Source organism: Eucalyptus grandis, chromosome 11 (genome assembly GCF_016545825.1).
Source record: "Eucalyptus grandis isolate ANBG69807.140 chromosome 11, ASM1654582v1, whole genome shotgun sequence".
Lineage (NCBI taxonomy): Eukaryota > Viridiplantae > Streptophyta > Magnoliopsida > Myrtales > Myrtaceae > Eucalyptus > Eucalyptus grandis.
The window spans coordinates 2,601,867-2,622,454 of NC_052622.1; the positions used below are offsets into that span (position 1 = coordinate 2,601,867).

General features: G+C 37.5%; 1 protein-coding gene across 1 annotated transcript; it reads right to left on the minus strand.

Moving 5' to 3' along the window:
- Positions 1 to 2,098: 2,098 nt before the first annotated feature.
- LOC120289566 (receptor-like protein EIX2) lies at positions 2,099 to 5,357 on the minus strand. Its single transcript, XM_039304654.1, has 3 exons — positions 5,114 to 5,357; positions 4,095 to 4,373; positions 2,099 to 3,611 (listed from the first exon to the last, which is right to left on the minus strand). The coding sequence occupies exons 1-3, from the start codon at positions 5,355 to 5,357 to the stop codon at positions 2,209 to 2,211; spliced, it is 1,926 nt and encodes a 641-aa protein (XP_039160588.1). The 3' UTR covers positions 2,099 to 2,208.
- Positions 5,358 to 20,588: the final 15,231 nt, after the last annotated feature.

Genomic DNA, 20,588 nt, shown 5'->3' on the forward strand with positions numbered 1-20,588 from the left:
CGAGATACGATTCGTGATTTTTATTTAAAAATTGACTGATCCGATTTCATGCGCGAGATACGATTCGTCAATTTATTTCCAAAATTAAATGGACATAGATGATATCTTGCTTGATTTGTTGCTGCGCTGTTCTCGATGCCTTTATTTGATTGCTCCTGTAAAGGAAAAACCAAAAAAAAAAAAAAAAAAAAAAAAATTGAGTTAGGTTAAATGCATGTTAGGATGTTCCTAGTTTTAATGTTATGTTGCATGTTTAGGATAGGAAATTTATTTTGAATTTCTTAAATAAAAAGACCAAAAACATTAATTTAGGATATCATATTTTCTTCTCATTAATTTAAATTGCACGTTTAATTATTTGGCAATTTTTAATTTCGAATTTCATAAAAAATTTAGAATTAGAGCATTCTTTGCACGTCATTGCATATTATGATAGATTGCATGCTTATTAGGAAAATAAAAATCATGTGCACGTCATATAGAATTAGGTTCATACAATGCACGCCATTTAGTGGTTTTTGTTAGGTTCATTTAATTAGAAATTGCCCGTCATTAGAATTAGGTCATTACATTAATTTAGATTGCATATTTAAGTGTTGCATTTCTTTAATTTCGAATCTCATGGAAAATACAAAAAAAAAGTATTTTTTAGAATAAATCCATCTCATGCTTCAGGATAGATTACATGCTTATTTATGTAGTATCGCTTAGGTCATATAGTTAAGTCATGTTACCATGTCATATCATTTCATGTTAAATTAGTGGCATGCATTGCATAAAGCACGATTCTCATTAATTAAAGTGAACATAAAAAAAGAAAAAGAAATTGCGTGTTAATTAGAAATCATATCTAGGGTTGTTGATGTGAATTCTGATCTAACAACGCAGATGCTTTCGTTGCTATGAGGTAAGTCCTGCAATTTATTTACTGCTTTACTTGGGTATTAAATTAGTGGTTTGCGCACCTACATGAACACCTCACATGTTAGGGAGATAGTTTAAAATCAATTCAAGCTGCCTGAAAAACTTTTTTTCAAAATAAAAGAAATTGTACCGAAAGGGCGTTAGGGAAATCTAGCGTAATCAAGTCCCCGTACCCAAATCTCTGGTTCGTAGGAGTAAAGTGAATCTCCGTTACTTTACTTGGGTTTCTAATCGACCTACCAAAAATAGATTAATGGCGACTCCTAATTTAAAAAAATTGCATGTTAAGAATTTGAACCTAAGTCGCGAATTGGTATGGGCTTGGGAGAGCCCGAGTTAAATCTAGGCTTAACAATCCATTAGTCAAAACCCTAGGTGGTTCACCCTCGAAAAATTGGGTCGCGACAGGATGCCCCCGGGTTGGTTGGTGTTTGGGGTTGGGGTCACCGTGTTGATAAACTATTAACCTCTAGTTTAGTAAGTACACTTGTACATATTTTATAATAAAAAATACTAATTTATCAAAATGTTAGTAAGTTATCAGTTAATTTCAAATTTTACCAGTATGGTTTAGTAAACTACTAAATATAATGAATTTGAAAATATTCCAATAAATTAGTAAATAACAAACATCTTTAAAAAGTTATAAGTTGGTCAGTGTACATCCAATCCTCTATAGAATTTTCCAATAACCTGAAAAGTGACAATATTTTCAAATATTACAAGTTTGGTTAGTAAGCTTTCACTTTATAACGAATTTACCAATATTCGAATTCACAATGTATTCACATTGAGAAGAGTTGTTTCTTCACATTTCACAGAGTCCTTCATTGTGATTTGGAGTTCATGCAAATTTTTTTCCCATGTCTCGAAATTGAGAAAGGAAACATAATCTTAGGAAAGGAATATATTGAACATTGGCAGGCCCTATGCCATTAATAATTTCAAGTCCTAATTTTGGATTGCCCTCAACATGCAATTAACAGCAAAAACATAAACTGGACGAAATGAAATTTGCCAACCAAAATAGTTAAAGTATAATGACACGGAGTACTGCTAGATTGCTGAGCAACACCAAATTACAAAATGACATGATTTGCACTTTCCAAGTTGTTCCGTTGACTGCTTGCTAGAACAAGGTTGAAATTAAAGAAAAAAAAAATATCGCTTACTACTGATAAGGAGAAACAGACCAACTACAAAGACAATTCTGCTTGAACAAGAAAACAAGAACTTCACGAGATCAATAAAGCATTGGACTAATTGATGTGGATAACAGGCCCGTTACACTCTTCTCAATCTCCTCCTCAACTCGGCCACCTTCATTGCAACAATCACGTACACCATGTCTGCTTTACGATCCACAAAGTTGAAGTACACCAGTCTCCAGTTCTTCTTGTCCACCAAACTGCCAACAACTCCCCAAAACCCAGTCGCAAACCCGAGCATTATTACTATGTAGAACATTACCTTTTCAAGCTTACCTTCTTCATTGGCAACTTCTTCCGGCACTTGTGGGGCCGCTTGAGGGGCCTCTGCTTTGGGGCATTTCTTTTGTAGAGGATCACCACAAAGTAGAGGATTGTCGGCATAAATGGAAGGATCATCAAGTGTCTGGATTTGATTTCCTTTTCGAATTGGCCCCGTGAAGTTGTTGTGTGACAAGTTTAGTTTGCTCAATGATATGAATGCAGAAAAGCTTTGTGGGATTGTTCCCAAAAGTTGATTATTTGAAAGATCAAGTGACTCGAGCGATCTCATGTCTCCAATCATAGTTGGGATGCCTCCAGAAAGAAAGTTGCGGGATAAGTTCAAGCCTCGCAATCCGGAGAGCAAGGTAAGCTCTCTTGGAATTTGCCCAACCAATTTGTTGCTCGAGAGATCTAAATTCACCATAAGCTGTAGATCAAGTGTTGTGTAGTCAAGATCCATCCCCTTCACAACCTGCTCCACATGCTCTTGAGTCCAATCCGTTGGAGCAATGGGCGTTGTAGCGTTGGACGTTGTTGGCCCAAGCATGGGAGGTGAAGCATTGGACGTTGTTGGCCCAAGCATGGGAGGTGTAGCTGCATAAGCAAGAGAGAGTGAGTTGCCTTCGCCTATGCTTTTGTTCAGTTTCATACCTTTCATATAGCCAAGACAATTTGGAATCGCTCCTGTCAGATTGTTGACTGCCATGTCCAATATTTGCAATGCAGAGAGTAAGCATAGTTGTGAAGGAATGCTTCCATCGAACATGTTTTCTCGCAATCTAAGAATTTGTAGTGACTGAAAACTTGGTCCAATCCAACGTGGAACACTTCCTGAGATTTTGTTTTCTTCAAGATCCAAAATCCGCAAGTTTCTAACATAGTTCAGAGTCACAGGAATTTCTCCATAGAGATTGTTGTTGTTCAAGTGTAATGACATAAGCTTAGTTAGATTTCCCAAAGAATTTGGTATGACTCCGTACAACTTATTGGATGATAAATCAAGGAGGCTCAATGGGTTCTCCTTCCAACATGCAGGAATTTCGCCAACTAATTCATTCCTTCCAAGGTGCAACTCAAACAGAAATTCCATCTCGCATATTGAGGTGGGTATTGGACCGCTTAAGAGATTGTCATTCAGATTCAAAGTTCCCAACTGAGGCATTGCTAGGCCAATATCTTGCGGAATTGGTCCTGAAATTAAGTTGCGAGAGAGATCTAACAGATAAAAAGGAAATTTTAACAGAGACTCATTTATTTGTTTGCAAGAGAGATCTAACGAATTTATTTGGTTGTAAAGATCTAAAGATAGTAATTGAGGAACTTCCAACAAAGATCCAAAGTTGCAAAAGAGATCTAACAAATTTATTTGGTTGTGAGAGAGATCTAAGTATAGAAAAAAAGATTCCGAAGATTTATTTATTTGGTTGGGAGAGAGATCTAACGAATTTATTTGGTTGTGAGAGAGATATAAAGATAGATCATAATTTATTTGGTTGTGAGAGAGATCTAACTCTTGCAGAGTAGTAGGAAATTTCGACAGAGATCCATTTATTTGATTGTGAGAGAGATTCAAGGAGGATAATGACATGAGACCTAGCCAATTTGGGAGAGATCTTGAAATGGAGGCATTGGACAAATCTATCATCATGAGACTGGCTTGCGTTCTTATCCATTGCGGAAATTTTGTTCCGAACTTGCATGACGCCATCAGCATGGATGAGAGATTGAAAGGTGGTATCCAATCAGAATCCACCTCGATAGCTAAATGGTTGTTGCCAATATCTAAGGTCCGCAGCTTTGAGAGGTTGGAGAAGTGGATTTTGGAAACTGTTCCTCCCAAGGAATTTGCTGAAAGATCTAAAGAGAAAAGATACTGAAGTTGTCCAAGACTCTGTGGAATAGTGCCATTTAGAAGATTGCTGCTGAGATCTAAAATTGATAACACTTGCAATCTTCCAAATGCATCAGGAATATTCCCTGTTAATTGATTATCAGAAAGAAGAAGTACTCTCAAGCATACCCAATCATCTGGAGATGGTATGGTTCCATGTAATTGATTATATGATAGGTCAAGTACCGTCAGGTTTTTCAAGTGAAACAGTCAATCTGGCAAAGTCCCCTGAAGAAAATTATTACTTATCACCAGTCGCTTGAAGTTTTTCCTGATAAGCCCCAAAGAACTTCCCTCCACTGAAGATATTTCCTCATGAAGTTCATTATAATTCAAATATAGTGACTCGAGGAACGGTTGTTCCCTTAAGAAGGAGAACAACCCTCCTTCAATGCTTTGCAACGAATTGTGTGCAAGATTGAGATCGACAAGATTTCTCAAGTTATTGAACCACCTTGGTACTGAAGAGTTGAAATAGTTTGATGAAAGATGAAGGTGCCGGAGAGAAGTCATGTTTTGAAATGGAATGCTTGAGATGGGCCCCCCAAACAAATTTTCTGAAAGATCGAGGTATTCAAGAGAAGTCATATGTTGAAATGGAATGCTTGGGATGGGGCCCCCAACAAATTCCTTGAAAGATTGAGGTACTCAAGAGAAGTCATATTTTGAAATGGAATGCTTGGCATGGAGCCCCCCAATAAATTCATTGAAAGATCAAGGTACTCAAGATGAAGAGCAGTAGAATTCGCCAAGCAATCAAAAGACGGGCGAGAGTTATAAAGCCCACAATATGATAGGCTCAAATGGGATAAAGATGGGAGTGCACTGATCACGTGCATGAAGTCTCCAGATTTGTTAACATGTATTCCACTCATGTCGAGGTACTTTAATGCCTGAAGATGTGAAAGCCACTGAAAGTCATCAACAGCACCCGCGATATAATAACCATGGAGATCGAGGACTTCCAACTCAGTGAGATTTCCCCATTCATGAGGAACAATTGCAAAATCGAAAGAGTATGACAAGTCAAGGTACCTCAACTGCTTCATGGAGCCGATGAATTTGGGCATGTACGCATGTTTGAAAAAAATCCCACTCAAGTCTAGGTAGCTCAAGTATCTCAAGTTGAGCAAAGAAGGGTTTAGTGCACCAGCTGTTGAAAAAACTTGTGGGAACAAGTCATCACCATACGGCAATTCTTCTGCTATAAAAAATGGATTTTCATTTCCTGACGTGATTTGGAGCTTGACGACGTGTCCATTTGCTCGGTTGCACGTCACTCCGATCCATCGACAGCAATCTTCACCATTCCAAGAAGAAAGGACGTGAGATGGGTCTGAGAGACTTTGTCTGAGTTGCAGCAGAGCATTCCTTTCTTCTTCAAAGCAGATGGAGGATGAGTTTCCGTTTCTGCACAGGCATACATATGCATTGTCTAAAATTAACAACAGACTTACTAATACATGCACTTTTACACTATCATGTCCCGCCATGAACGATGATGAAATTGAAAATGAAAGCTATATTGCACGCCGGCTCAGGCTTCAAGTCTTTGGCTTGGGTGCATTTGTTTAAATTTTGGGAAGTTGGTTTTGAGTGGATTCTTAAGAATGGACAAAGGGCATTCATAGTGAGCGAGGCAAGGAATGATAGTGAACGTAATCAATTATTGTTCTATATCATCAGTGTACCATGCACATCATGTGTACATAATTTCATTTACCATCTCTGTAAACGTAAACATCAGTTTGTTGATTTTAAAGTTATCCAGCAACATCCCTATGACTTGACTCCAAATCGACAATCTCCCAAAAAGTCAAATTTAAGATCATCTCATCAGACTTTTGTGCTTACAGTCGAAGATGTTCCTGGCCGGTCGCATTTCATTAGCATTGATTGGACCGGTGGAGTTAAGGCTTGCATTGTAACAGGCATATGCCCCAAATAATTGATGAGGCAGTTATATATTTCAAAATCATACTTTTTTTCTTTTTTCTTTTTTGAGATGACCGAAGAACCACTGGAGATCACCTTTCGGGAATCACACGATCCTCCGGTGCTCGGTAGCACCATCAAGCCCCACCGCAAGCCACTATTCTATTAAATTAAAGTTAAAAGAGTGATATGAAGATATTGAGGAACTTGGTTTTTTTTTTCTTTTGGGAGTTTGTGGGAGGAGGAGCTGCTGGCCCAATCTCATGTTTGTGGAATCTATGTATGGCCAAGTTTTGCAGTGCAAAACCCGCAAGCACCAAGTCAAGTCTCGAGGTCCATGTCATTATCTTATACAACGACTTGGGCTGCTGTTTGTGGAATTTATGTATCACGAAGTTTCGCAGTGCATGCCCCGCAAGCACCAAGTCAAGTCTTGAGGTCCATGTCATTATCTTATACAACGACTTGGGTCTATATTGATTTCTTTGCATTTCTTTTGCAGAAACGCATTTTCTAATAGAATTTTAATGAAATGGACGCTTCTCTGTGTAAATCGAGCAACTTACAGGATAATAGTTCATGTCAATGTTATGGAAGCTGTAGGATCATTCTCTGTAAATCAACAGGAGGAAAAGGCTGACTTTCAATTTCATTTAACTGAGAATATTCATATTACTGCCCTACCACGTTGTAGAACTTCTACGTGATGTGTAGATGGAGAAATTATGGAAATGATGAGGAAAAAGTACATCCTTAGTACCAAAATTCGGCACGAAAGGACACTGAAGTATTAAAAGTTAGGAAAGTGACACTTAAATGCCACTTTTTATAATAAAAAAAAAAGAAAAAAAGTGAGACACTTAAGTATCACATCTAGCGAACCCCGTCGAAAATCCTACGTGGCAATTTTTTTTTTTTTTGCTCACCTACATGGCTCACCGGAGAGCTGACTCAACAAAGAAACGCAAAAACGACATCATTTTGGAGTAAATTTGAAATTTAATATAAAAATTAACTAAATTAAATTATAAAAAAAAAATTGAAAATAAACATTAGATAAATAAATAATTTTTTTATTCAAAAAAGGGAGGGAGGAAGAAGGTGGCTGAGGGCTAAGCCCTCACCATTGCCGCCTCCCTCCTTTTAAAAAAAAAATAAATGTTTTAAATAAATTTGGTTTTAAATTTAGTTTAATTAATTTTTATATTAATTATTTACCACGTCAGCGTGCAAAATAACATTGTTTTGCACTTACCTTGCCAGAAAATCATCATATCAGCAACTAAACTTTTGGTTCATCACCAAGTGCAGGTTGCCTACACAGTCCCTCATTATATCTTATGGTAGGATAGATGCTGCTTCCTACCCCTTTTGCAATGAGGTGCCCAACTCTATTGATTATCTATTTTTTGGGTGTCGTATTACTTCTGGTATTGCTTTCTTTTGGGCGACCAGATGCAATCTTCCCTAGAGCAACAGATCGTGGGAGGAGACCCTCACTTGGGCCACTACCTTGCTCTCAGGCAAGGATTTTTATAAATGTGTTGCCCGCTTTTCATTTGGTGCGCTTTGTCACATCGTTTGGAAAAACATGAACAATATTCTCTTCAGGGGGGAGTCGATCTCTATTCCGGCCATGAAGAAGCATCTTCTTCAAGTCGTTAAAGACAATGCTATCACCTTCAAAAATATAGCTGACTCCACCAGAAATAGGAGGCTGTAACGTTCTTGGGATGTGGACCCCATCATCTTCATTCCCACTGATCGTCATCCGGCTAGCTAAGCTTCTTGTTGGTTGCTAGTTGGTGTCTGCCTCACAGTTGTTTTGCCGTGGGTCTTCTCTTTTGGTTGTTCTTGTTGTTGCCACTTGGCTTTTCCTCGGCTTCATTCCACTCATAATGAGCATGTTCATCTTGAGTGCAAGTTTTTTGAAGGCAATTAGTTTGTACAGTTTGACCTTTCCCCCAATATATTGCTTACTTTCACCCAAAAAAAAGAAAAGAAAATTGTCATGTCAACATTTTTGTCGGATTTTCTCGCCGTTGGCACTTAAATGATCAATTTTGCTCCGATTTTAACACTTATGTGCCATTTTCCTAACTTTTGATACTTAAATGTCTCTCCGTGTCAAGTTTTGGCACTCCAGGTGTCCGGCACTCAAATGATGAAGTTCGGAAGAGGAAAAAGATAAGTGTGGTACAAATCATGGGACATTCCATTCCAGTGTCTCCATATAAGGCTTTGTTAGCATAACAGTCTTTAAACTACCGTAAGAATAATAACTTGTATTTTTTTTTTTTTTGTAATAGGAATAATAACTTGTTACGAGCCATGAATCATAGAAATAGTGGACCCTATAACAATTTATAATTATTTCTTATTTGGTTTTTTATAATTCGAAATAGATTGTTATTTTCATAATAAATTAAAGATTGTCACACAATTATTTCTCTTCTATATATTATTGAATGGTTGATCTTGCTGCACTCTTTCTTAGAAACTTAGACCGATGATGAGTGTACCTGTGAAGTCATAAGCCATTGAATTACGGCCAACTAGGAATTATCAGTTTGCTTCTTTACCTCTATATTGATGTAGCTAGTATAATCACCTAGAGGGGGGGTGAATAGGTGTAAAAACAAATTTTCGAAATACCACAGCAATACTAGGCAGACGATAGAAAGGCAGTACTCTTTTGATTAAAATGAATTACGATCAAAATAAAGTAAAGAGTAAGGAAGAGAAGATTAAACACAAGGTTTATAGTGGTTTGGTTTATCCCAAGCTTACGTCCACTCTTCCGCACTAACAGCCTATCGGCTGGATTCCACTATGAACAAAAGAGATGTTACAGCACAGTTCTTCCTTGATTCCACAGTGTAGATATTCTATCACACTTCCTCAAGGTTTCTCACGAATATAAACACTCTTTTGCGTACAAGTTTTCGCTCAAATGTATTGACTAAAAATAAGGAGCTTCAGACTTTGGAATTCTTCTATCGTGCACTCCTCGAACAACTAGAACGTTTTTCTTATATACTCCTTTATGCCATCATACCCGTTGGCATTCACCAAAGGAATTCTTCCAATCTTCCCGTTGAACAGAATCAATTAGGAAGATCATTAGAGCTATTAAAGGAACATGTCGATAGCCCATCAATCCTGTTCGCCCATAAAATTAGGATCTCGGTTTTCATAAGTAAAACATTTCATGAATATTTCGCCAATCATCGGATCCTTAATCCCCGAATTAATCTCGATCAATCAAAGGATTCCATTACGTCATATCCAGCAAAGAGATCTTCTCCAGTCGATAAGGTCATATCCTTAATAAAACATCTAGTTCTGGATAGTCTTTCTTCAACGGATTAGAAACTGTCAATGAGAATAGACTTTGAGTCTTGAGTCTAGCTGTCCGGAGGTCTTCAGACTTTAAACAGCAGAGTCTGCAAACCTTCAGACTAAACTGATAAAAACGTTTTGCCAGCTTCAAAACATTTCAAGAAGATTTCTCCAACAATCTCCCCATTTTTTATGGTGACAAAGCTTTCCTGTAGATTTGGATAACTTTGACCTGCAAAACATTTCTCAAACACATATGCATATCTTATAAAGATAAATGGCTAAGTGAATAACACTAGAATTTGCAACCACAGAAAATAGGTTAGTCTTGTATATGATAAAGCCATCCATAAGATATCAATAACAGTCAAGTCCAAATTCAAATTCAGTTCTCAACCAGACACAAAAATAAAGTCAAACAAAGTCAAACATCAAAACAATCCACTCCAAACGATTAAAAAATCAAAGTTTGATTCAAATCTTGCATCTCTCCCCCTTTTTGTCAGCATTTAAAAATGTTGAGATGAAAATGGAATAAAGTCAAGATTGCTTGGGAAGGCGAACAAGTTGGAAATCTCCCATGGACTGAACGATCCCTTCCAACCTTTTCAAGTCTTCCTTCAGTTGTGCAACCTCCTCACCCTTAGCATTAACCTGAATCTGAACAGAGAGGGCTTGGATCTGATCTTTCAAAGAAACTGAAGAAGCTTGACCTTCATTCTGCAAGTTTTGAACCTCGCATCCCAGAGCATAAATTTGACCGCGCATCTCCAAGAGAATATCCATAATTATGCGAAAATCTGCTGAGTTATCGGTCTGCGTACTTGCTTCGGCACGATCTGATGGAGTAAATGCAGATGATGGCATATCATAATCACGCAGATTTAGCGATGAAGCATCATGTTCTTCCTCAGGAAAATGAGAGGCATGAATGTCTTCTGGGTCTGCTGGAGAGCGACTAACTCCCTCACTGTGAGCAGGATAAGAGGACATTCCTCTTTTCTCATGATCTCCCCCTCTTTCCATGCCTTTAGGTGGAGAAGAGTGTTTTTCATGCTCTCTTTCCTCTTGATTTTCTCTCTCTTCTTCTTCTTCAAACCTTTCCTCCTCTGCTTCTTTTTCTCCAGCTTCTCTTTCTTCTTCTTCTTTCTCTTGTCCTTTTCTCTCCTCTACTTCTTTCTCCTGTCGTTCCATTGGTTCTGGAATAGGACGGCTTAGCTTCTTCAATGCTATAGCAAAAATGGTGATGTCATCATCATCACTATCTTCATCTTCAACAATAAGAGCTCTTCTTTTCTTGGATGGAGCAACCATGGGCTCCTTCCCTTTTCTTTTTGCTGCAAAAGAGATTTGATGAGTTTTAACATGAGTCTTCTCCTTGAATTTCTCCAACGCCTTGCTTATTCCTTCAGACGCATTTTAGTCACCATTTTTAGTCCTACCACCATATGATCACACGATCTAACACAGAGGATTTGTGGAGGCTGAATATTTAGATGTCTGAATAACTTCGTCACAAGACTTGAATAAGGAAGTTGACCTCTATCCTTCACCACTGCTCTATACATATGAAATATAACAGTGTGAGGAAGAGAAAACTTTTTCCCATTAATGATGGCATATATCAGCTTTGCCTCTGAACTTGAAACATCAGTCTTGGAAGTTGATTTTGGTCTGAGGCAATTGATCACAATCTTGTGAAGCAGAATGTTAAATGCACTCATCCTCAAGTAGGAAATCTTTTCCTCTGTTCTTCTATCCTTAACAAGCTCCAATGTTGCACGAGTAGTAGAAACATTGATCGGTTGATATCTTCCTCTCTCAACCCCAATCACATCCGCCAGCATATCCACATCAACCACAAAGTCCTGATCTCAGATACTAAAGGATATTCTATTCGCATCCAAGAAACTAAGATTTGAATAGAAATATGCAGTTAATTGAGTATAGGCCTCTATGGTGTCAAGCAAAACTTTTCAAATTGAAGATAACTGAACTTTTCCCTCAAGTTCACATTCACAGCATCCAGAAAATCAAAATCCACACTCCTAGGGTTTATCACCCCACACTTCAGCAATTTTGAGTATAATTCCTTCTGTTCCTTTGATTTAAACAGCTCTCCCCTTTTTCCTCGAATTTTCGTTGCAACATCCATTCTTGGTTGAAATTGGCTGTACAATTTGTCATCATCATTTCCATCTACCGGATTAAGTCCCCCAACACGCAGATCACTTGGGATATTTGCAAGGGTTTCTTCTGCCACCCCTTTGGGAGCAATTCCCAAACTTTCCATTTTTCCGCAAAAAGATGTACTCATTCCCATATCCTTTGTCCTTAAGAAACTCATCGACATAGTTCAATGGAGTACCAGTCTTCTTTAAAGCACGGTAAAGCTTATAAATAAAAGAGGGCCTTTGAATTCTTACAGGATCTGCGTCTTCAACGATTTCTTCCTCTTGTTGATGACCAGCACCCTGTGGACTAGATGGTGGAGAATGACGTTGCTGAGAATGTTGTGGGCTCTGTTGCTGATTAGGAGACTCCTCTTCCTCGGTGAGATCGAAGTGCGTAGGCCCCTCACTCATTCACCGTTGTCCTCTGCTTGCGATTCTCGAAGACTTTCTTGAAGATGACATCTTTCTCAGTTTTTGAAAGATTCCTTGCTTGACTTTCTCAAGAAAGATGACAACTTTTTCGAAGATTAAACAAGGGAAGAAAACAGGAATGGAAGATTGATGCTTTCTTAGGGTTTTTTGAGAGTAAAGTGAAGAAGAATCAACAGTGTATAATCGGTTAAAAGGAGAGGTATACGGAACGTCATAAAGGAAAATAAAAAGGTGCATTTTCAAAATAACTACATTTTTCGAGAAAATAGTCATTTAAAAAATAACTTCTTTTTCGAAAAGAAAACGTTGCCATAATCACGTCAATTAAAGATAGGAATAATCAAACACGGTTGATAATCGTACATTTTCAAGATGAGATTCGAGAGAGAGAACAACTTACAGTCAAAGTCTTGTTTGTCTGAGTCTGAGAGTCTCTAGACTTTAACTTCTTCAAACCTCAAAATGTTGAGTCTGGAACGGATAATTTCAAATTGATTTTTCTCCAAAGGCTTTGTGAATATATCCACTAGTTGGTTCTTTGAGTCAACAAACTGAATCGAAACTTCTCCATTTTGAACATGATCTCTTATGAAGTGATGTCGAATCTCTCTATGCTTTGCTCTTGAGTGAAGAATTGGATTTTTAGTAAGATTGATTGCACTGGTGTTGTCGCAGTTAATCTCCATGCATGAATCTTTAATTCCGAGAGCTACATACTTTGCTTCGTCTGTAGAAAGAGCTACTGTAGTTTGCTTCCTTGAAAACCAAGATAATGTCTTGCCTCCAAGTAGTTGACAGGTACCCGATGTGCTCTTTCTATCAACTCTGCATCTAGCTAGATCTGCGTCTGAGTATCCAAGAAGAGTAAAGTCTCCATTTTTAGGATACCAAAGACCGATGCTTGAAGTTGAAGCAATGTATTTAATAATACGCTTTGCAGCACTTAAATGAGATTCTTTAGGATCTGCTTGAAATCTGGCACAAATGCAAACACTAAAAAAAATGTCAGGTCTAGAAGCAGTAAGATAAAGAAGTGATCCAATGATACTCATGTATAGCTTCCGGTCGATTTTCTTTCCTCCTTCATCTTTGTCTATTTTCAAGGAACTTGACATTGGTATTTCAGCCTTTTTGCAATTGTTCGGTCAAACTTTTGACGAGATCATTAGCGTATTTTTCTTGATGAATAAAAGTTCCTTCCTTCAGTTGTTTCACTTGAAGCCCGAGAAAGAAGGTTAACTCACCCATCATGCTCATTTCAAATTCATCCTGCATAGTCTTAGAGAATTTCTTGCACTTCATTAGGAGATCCGAATATAATATCATCGACATATATTTGAACTAGTACAAAACTTTTCCTTTCTCTTTTAATAAACAGAGTAGTGTCTACTTTACCTTTCACAAAACCGTTTTGAATTACAAACTTACTCAGCCTGTCATACCAAGCTCGCGGTGCTTGTTTTAAACCATATAAGGCCTTTTTGAGTCTGAATACCGAGTCTGGTTTCCTTGGGTCTTCAAACCCAGGTGGTTGTTCCACATAGACTTCCTCATTGATGAATCCATTTAGGAAAGCACTTTTGACATCCATTTGGAATAACCTGAAATTTTTATGACAAGCAAATGCAAGTAATAAACGAATTGCTTCTAACCTTGCTACTTGTGCGTAAATATCGTTATAGTCTATCCATTCTTCTTGCGTATATCCTTTGGCCACGAGTCTTGCTTTGTTTCTTATGACTTTCCCGTTCTCGTCCATCTTGTTCCTGAAAACCCATTTTGCACCAATAATAGATTTACCTTTTGGTTTAAGAGTTAACTCTCAAACATCATTAATGCTGAATTGCTTGAGTTCTTCTTGCATAGCTTCAATCCAGCTTTCATCAGTTAAAGCTTCTTCTATGCTTTTGGGTTCTATTTCAGAAATAAGAGCCACAACACTAGACTCTTCGCGCCTTTTGGATCTTTTGTGAATTCCTTCATTGATGTCACCAATAATAAGATCTTTGGGATGACTCGACTTATGTTTCCAGTTGCTAGTTAATTTGTCGATTGATGGTCACTTCCTTCACTTGAATCTTCAACAGATCACTTGTTCTTTGGTCCTTCAAAGTCCGAGCTGTTTCCCGAGATTTAGACTTTGTAGAGAGTCTGGAGCGAGTTCGGGCTCTTCAAGATGAGTCTCGAATAGATTCATTTTGTATAGAATCTTGGAATTTGACATTCATTGATTCATCCACATATTGACTCTTCTTGTTATAAACTCGTAGGCTTTGCTTGAGGTTGAATATCCAAGGAAGATTCCGTCATCCGATTTTTCTTCAAACTTGCCAATTCGATCATTTGTATTTTTCAATATAAAACATTTGCATCCGAACACATGAAAATATGAAACAATAGGCTTCTTTTCTTTGAATAATTCATAGGGGGTTTTTTTTTCTAGAATAGGCCTTAGAAAACTCTATTGAAAATATAACAAGCCGTAGAAACTGCTTCAGCCCAAAATCGTGAAGAGGTGTTACTTTCAATTAAAAGAGTTCTAGCCATTTCTTGAAGCGATCTATTCTTTCTTTCCACAACTCCATTTTGCTCGGGAGTATATAGAGAAGAGAATACGTGCTGAAAACCAGATTTATCACAAAAGTTTGTAAAATCTTGATTTTCAAATTCACCTCAATGGTCTGTTCTTATACTTGAAATAACATACCCTTTTTTTTCATTTTGAACCTTTTTAGCAAATTTTTCAAAATAAGAGAAGGTTTCAAACTTACTTGCCAGGAAATATACCCAAGTAAATCGTGAGTAGTCATCCACAATTACCAGTGCAATATTTCTTACCTCCAACGCCTCGTGTTCGGTTGGTCCAAAAAGATCCAAATGCGAAGCTGCGCAGTACACGGTTTGTGGAAACTTGATTTATTGGTTTAAAGGAATTTCTTACTTGTTTTCCCAATATGCACGGTGTACAAAGATCAGCCTTTTGGTATGATAAATTGGGTAGACCACGAACAAGTTTCTTTGCTAAGATTTTGGCTATCTGTTTCATATTAATATGCCCAAGCTTTCTGTGCCATAAGCTTGCTTCGTCTTGGATTGAGATTAGACATTGTGATTCATTTGGTTTCACATCCAAGAGGTAGATATTTCCATGTCTTCGACTCATGAATGACCGAGTAGAGTCTTTCTCGGTTCCCTGTACATATTCATTTTTGAAAGTAGATTTTGAAACCGGTATCGCATAAATTGTCGACATCGAGCAAATTGTAGTTGAGTCCTTCAACTAAGGAAACATTGCTTATTGTGAGGTTTCCAATCTTTACGTTCCAAATCCCATTATTCTTCCTTTGCTATTTCCTCCAAATGAGACTTTTCCGCCATTCACTTGAACGAGCTTTATGAAGCACTTTGAATCTCCTGTCATATGTCTTGAGCATCCACTATCCAGATATCATTTTACATTTTTTCTTGATAGTGACCTGCATTTAAAAAGAGACTCAAACTTTCTTTGGTACCCATATTTTCTTGGATCCATTTGAGTTAGTATGAAATGCGGTTTTTGCCCATACTTTCTTAATGGGTTTCCAAACCATAGGACATTCTTTTTCAAAATGATCTCGCACTATTGCACTTTGAACATCTAAGAGCATTGCAGCCTACCGGTTTTACAAAGATCTTTTTAAAATGATTTTTGTAAGTATCTCTTGTCGGTCTTTGCTTAATTCTTTCTTTTACCTTTGGAAAATCAAATAAATGAATGGTTTCAAAGTCATTCGCAAACCAAATTTGTTGAAATAAGGTCTTTGAACATAAAGAATTTTTTTCCAGTTTTTCAGATCTTATAGAAATTTTTTAGAAATATTTGAGATATCATTTTTCAATAGTACATTTTCTTTCGAAAGATTATCTTCACTTTTTTTTTAAGAGAAGAAACATTCATATCTAAACATTTCACTTTTTCTTTTAAACTATTTTTCTGTTGTTTTAGAGCAGAATTTTCTCTTTTGAGTTTGGAAATCCTTTCAAGAGAAGTTTTAAGACTAAAACACAACTCATCAATGTATTTAGAAATTTTAATAGGGATTTTGAAATTACTTACCTCAAATTCACCTGTCCGAATCTGATTCTCTGTCTCGGAGTTTGAATCAATCGATTGTGCCATTAGACATATATTTGCATAATCATCATCACTTTCTTCACACTTTGTATCACTCCAGGTTTCTGCTTTAAGAGCTTTTCGATACTTTTAAGCTTTTCCTTTCTTCTTCCTCAGAAGAGGACAAGTTGGATCTGATGTGTCCCTTTTTTCTTACATTCAAAGCAGACTACATCTTTGTTTGATTCATCATCCTCAACAGACCTAGTATGCTGCTTTTGAAAACTTTGTTTCTTTGGATTGAATCTTCTTCCTTTTCTGTTCAGCTTTTTAAATCTTCTTATCATGAGAGCAAGCTCCTCATCATCCATATCGTCTTCAGAATCTGTAACGTCAGAATCATCATTGGATTTTAATGAAATGGATTTCTTACCTTTAGGGTCTTCGTCTTCATTGATTCGTTCCACTTCATAAGACTGAAGAGTCCCAACGAACTCATCAACAGATAGTGGCATAATTCTTTGGGTCTCTCTGATTAAGGTCTTTATGTGATTCCAATCCTTGGAGAGTCCACACAGTATCTTGTTTACCTTCATGGGATCAGAAATTGGTTGACCTTGATTTTCAAGACCATTCACGATTTCTGTAAAACGACTAAACATGTTAGTTATAGATTCTCCCGATTTCATTCTGAACGCTTCGTATTGACCGAGGAGAATGTTGATTCTAGTCTCTTTCACTCGATCGGTTCCTTCATAGGTAATATGTAATCTATCCCAGACTTCTTTAGCTGTAACACAAGAAGATATTCTGTTATATTCAATAGGAGATAAAGCACAATATAATAAATAAATTGCTTTTGCATCAAGAGCTTGTCTCTTGATTATCTATTCCTGAGTCATTTGACTAGACTCCACAGTATCTTTTCCTCTTTCTGAGACAAGTGCAGCTTTAGGAATGATTCATTTTTCTACAACGTCCCATTCCAGAGGATCCTTTGATCTTAGGAACGCCTTCATCTTGTTTTTCCATATGTTGTAATCATTTCCATCAAAGTAAGGTGGTCTGGTATTGCTTTGCCCTTCTACCAGCCCTGGAGCCAACATACTAGCCATGGATCTTTAACTCTGAAGTAAAACACTTCAAACAAAGTGAGTACACATGCTTTGATACCAATTGATGTAGCTAGTATAATCACCTAGAGGGGGGTGAATAGGTGTAAAAACAATTTCTCGAGATACCACAGCAATACTAGGCAGACGATAGAAAGGCAGTACTCTTTTGATTAAAATGAATTACGATCAAAGTAAAGTAAAGAGTAAGGAAGAGAAGATTAAACACAAGGTTTATAGTGATTCAGCTTATCCCAAGCCTACGTCCACTCTTCCGCACTGACAGCCTATCGGCTGGATTCCACTATGAATAAAAGAGATGTTACAGCACAATTCTTCCTTGATTCCACAGTGTAGATATTCTACCACACTTCCTCAAGGTTTCTCACGAATATAAACACTATTTTGCGTACAAGTTTTCGCTCAAATGTATTGACTAAAAATAAGGAGCTTCAGACTTTGGAATTCTTCTATCGTGTACTCCTCGAACAACTAGAACGTCTTCCTTATATATACTCCTTTATGCCATCATACCCGTTGGCATTCACCAAAGGAATTCTTCCAATCTTCCCGTTGAACAGAATCAATTAGGAAGATCATTAGAGCTATTAAAGGAACATGTCGATAGCCCATCAATCATGTTCGCCCATACAATCAGGATCTCGGTTTCCATAAGTAGAACCTTCCACGAATATTTCGCCAATCATCGGATCCTTAATCCCCGAATCAATCTCGATCAATCAAAGGATTCCATTACGTCATATCCAGCCAAGAGATCTTCTCCAGTTGATAAGGTCATATCCTTAATAAAACATCCAATTCTTGATAGCCTTTCTTCAACGGATTAGAAACTGTCAATGAGGATAGACTTTGAGTCTTGAGTCTGGCTGTTCGGAGGTCTTCAGACTTTAAACAAAGCAGAGTCTCGCAAAACCTTCGACAGACTGGATGGAAACGTTTTGTCGCTTCAAAATATTTCAAGAAGATTTCTCCAACATATATATCCTATGCTGGCCTTCTTTCTTTCATATCTCTCACATGTGCATTCAATGGTAGTTTCGGACAAAAGTTAATAATTTTAACAAGTCGGCAAAGCAAACTGCACGAATAACTGTTGATAAATTGTTGCGGGAGTTGGTAATTTTGAAGTGACCAAATGAACATTGATAGGTGACTCAAGTTACTGCAACCTAATTCCATTCCAAGAATTTAGAGAATGACCTATCGTCCTTTATAAGATAAAGGATGAAATCTCCGGCTAAATATAGTGATTTAACGAGAATATCAATTTATTAAAACCTTTCATCAAATAAATATAATAACAAAAACAAGGCCTTGTGAATTAATCAAATTGAGTGTCATATATTTCATTTTAAAAGATTTTACTCAAGTAATGTAAAACACAGTCCCATGCCACCTCTCGCTCTCTCTATGACTCGATTAAGTTTGCTTATATTCAGAACCTGGAATGCTAAAAAGTGGGGTGAGCAAATCTACAGTTCGATAGGTGATAATCACCCCTTCTATATGATCAAGCAAAAAAAGAATGCAGCTTTAGAAACCAAGAGTGCATCCATATATATCAAGACAATTGAATTCATCGCATTTCCCATGTTCTAAGCATAATGCTTACATTCCAACACTCATAAGGGATGCACCCTATGATAAACCATGCAACATAATATATACAAAGTATGTCATACTCATTCAATTGCCCATATCAAGAAAACTCTACCGTCATGCTTCATCAGGCTCAAAAACCATATTCACTATGGTTATGCCTTGAAAATCAAATATGTCGTCGTTAAGCCCCAGGACAGAACCCGTCGATACATTTATGCCATATCATGTCTCAATAAGTTAGTTCACAATAAGTATCAAATCCATACCTCAATACAACATGCTGGCGTTAACCGAGTTACTAGGATAGTTACTTAAAAAATGGCTTTTACATATTTTTTCAATAATATGAAGTGAATTTCGCTATTCTTACAGCACACAAACAGAATTTACAAAGGGGTGTATGGGTGTGCTAAAATTTCATAACATGTCATGTGCACCAATGATTTACGTGCCGTGTGAGAAACGGATGCTCGCACCCAACGGATCCAACAATTCCAGGGAATCTAATCATCGTTTTGGTTTTCAATTGCGATTGGACATTTTCATGTTTCCTTCGATTGAAGGTCGTGAAATTGAAAGTCCACGAATAACTCCCGCCCGAGTCAACCTTTATCATTTTTCCATGAATCTCTAACTTCATCCTTAAGCTAGTCCAGTATTAGTTTTCTTTTTTTAGTTTTTCAAATTTTGTGAAGCAGCAGTCCCAGTAGAGTAGCTTTATCACTTTTCCATGTAGTCGATATGGTCTGATCCGATCCCCCTTTGGAATCGGAAATCGGACCACCTGAACATAGATTCCATTTTTAAGAACCGGGAACCAAACTGACAGTTTTAGAAATGGAACCCAATCGGCCAATTCGGTTCAATCCAAGTGATTTCTGATTTAGGCGGTCCATTTTGCACACTACCACAGTGAATGTATCCCTAGTTTCTGATAATGGCGTGGCAGTCATAAGATGTGGCCAAGTAAAAAATGGGCTCAAATGGGATAGTGAATGGGATGGGTTTCGAGGGGGTTCTTAAAAGGCATTTAGAGAGAGAAGGGAGGCAAGGAATGATAGTGAGAATGGAGGGTCGATAGTCTCCCAAGAAATCGGAAAGTTGATATCATCTCTGTAAATGTTCCTGACATTGATGAGGCAGCGAGACATCAAAATCAGTGAATGGGCCGTACATTTGGAGATGAGACTTACGTTAGAGGCTTACAAAGCTAAGCTTCCTCAGAACTCAATGCACCATTGTTGCGGCTGCTGTACTTAGTATATGCATTCCCGATCGCGAACGCCATATCTCTCTCTCTCTCTCTCTCTAATACTTTCACGCATAACCACTTCTGGATCTTCCTCATTACCAGCCAAGCTCCGATTTCTCACCGGAATCTAACTTCATTTTTTTGTACTTTTTGTTCCCTAACGTATATGTCATTTTCTCTGCCTTTTTTTCCTCTTAACTTTGAAAATGGCCAATCACTTCTAAGTTCTCTTTATGGTATTCAGTCTTCAAGAAATTGCCAATTCAGCAGGCAATGCTTGCATGTACTCTCATCCAGAAAACAGACGAAAATTCTATCAAACACGAGATTGTTATGGA

Coding starts and splice junctions, on each gene's coding strand:
- LOC120289566 (XM_039304654.1), bottom strand. CDS start 5,357: ATGCCCAAATTCATCGGCTCCATGAAGCAGTTGAGGTACCTTGACTTG. Junction 4,374..5,113: donor AGACTTCATGCACGTGATCA/GTGCACTCCCAT, acceptor ATCAATTAACAG/GGAATATTCCTGATGCATTT. Junction 3,612..4,094: donor ATCCATGCTGATGGCGTCAT/GCAAGTTCGGAA, acceptor TTTATCTGTTAG/ATCTCTCTCGCAACTTAATT.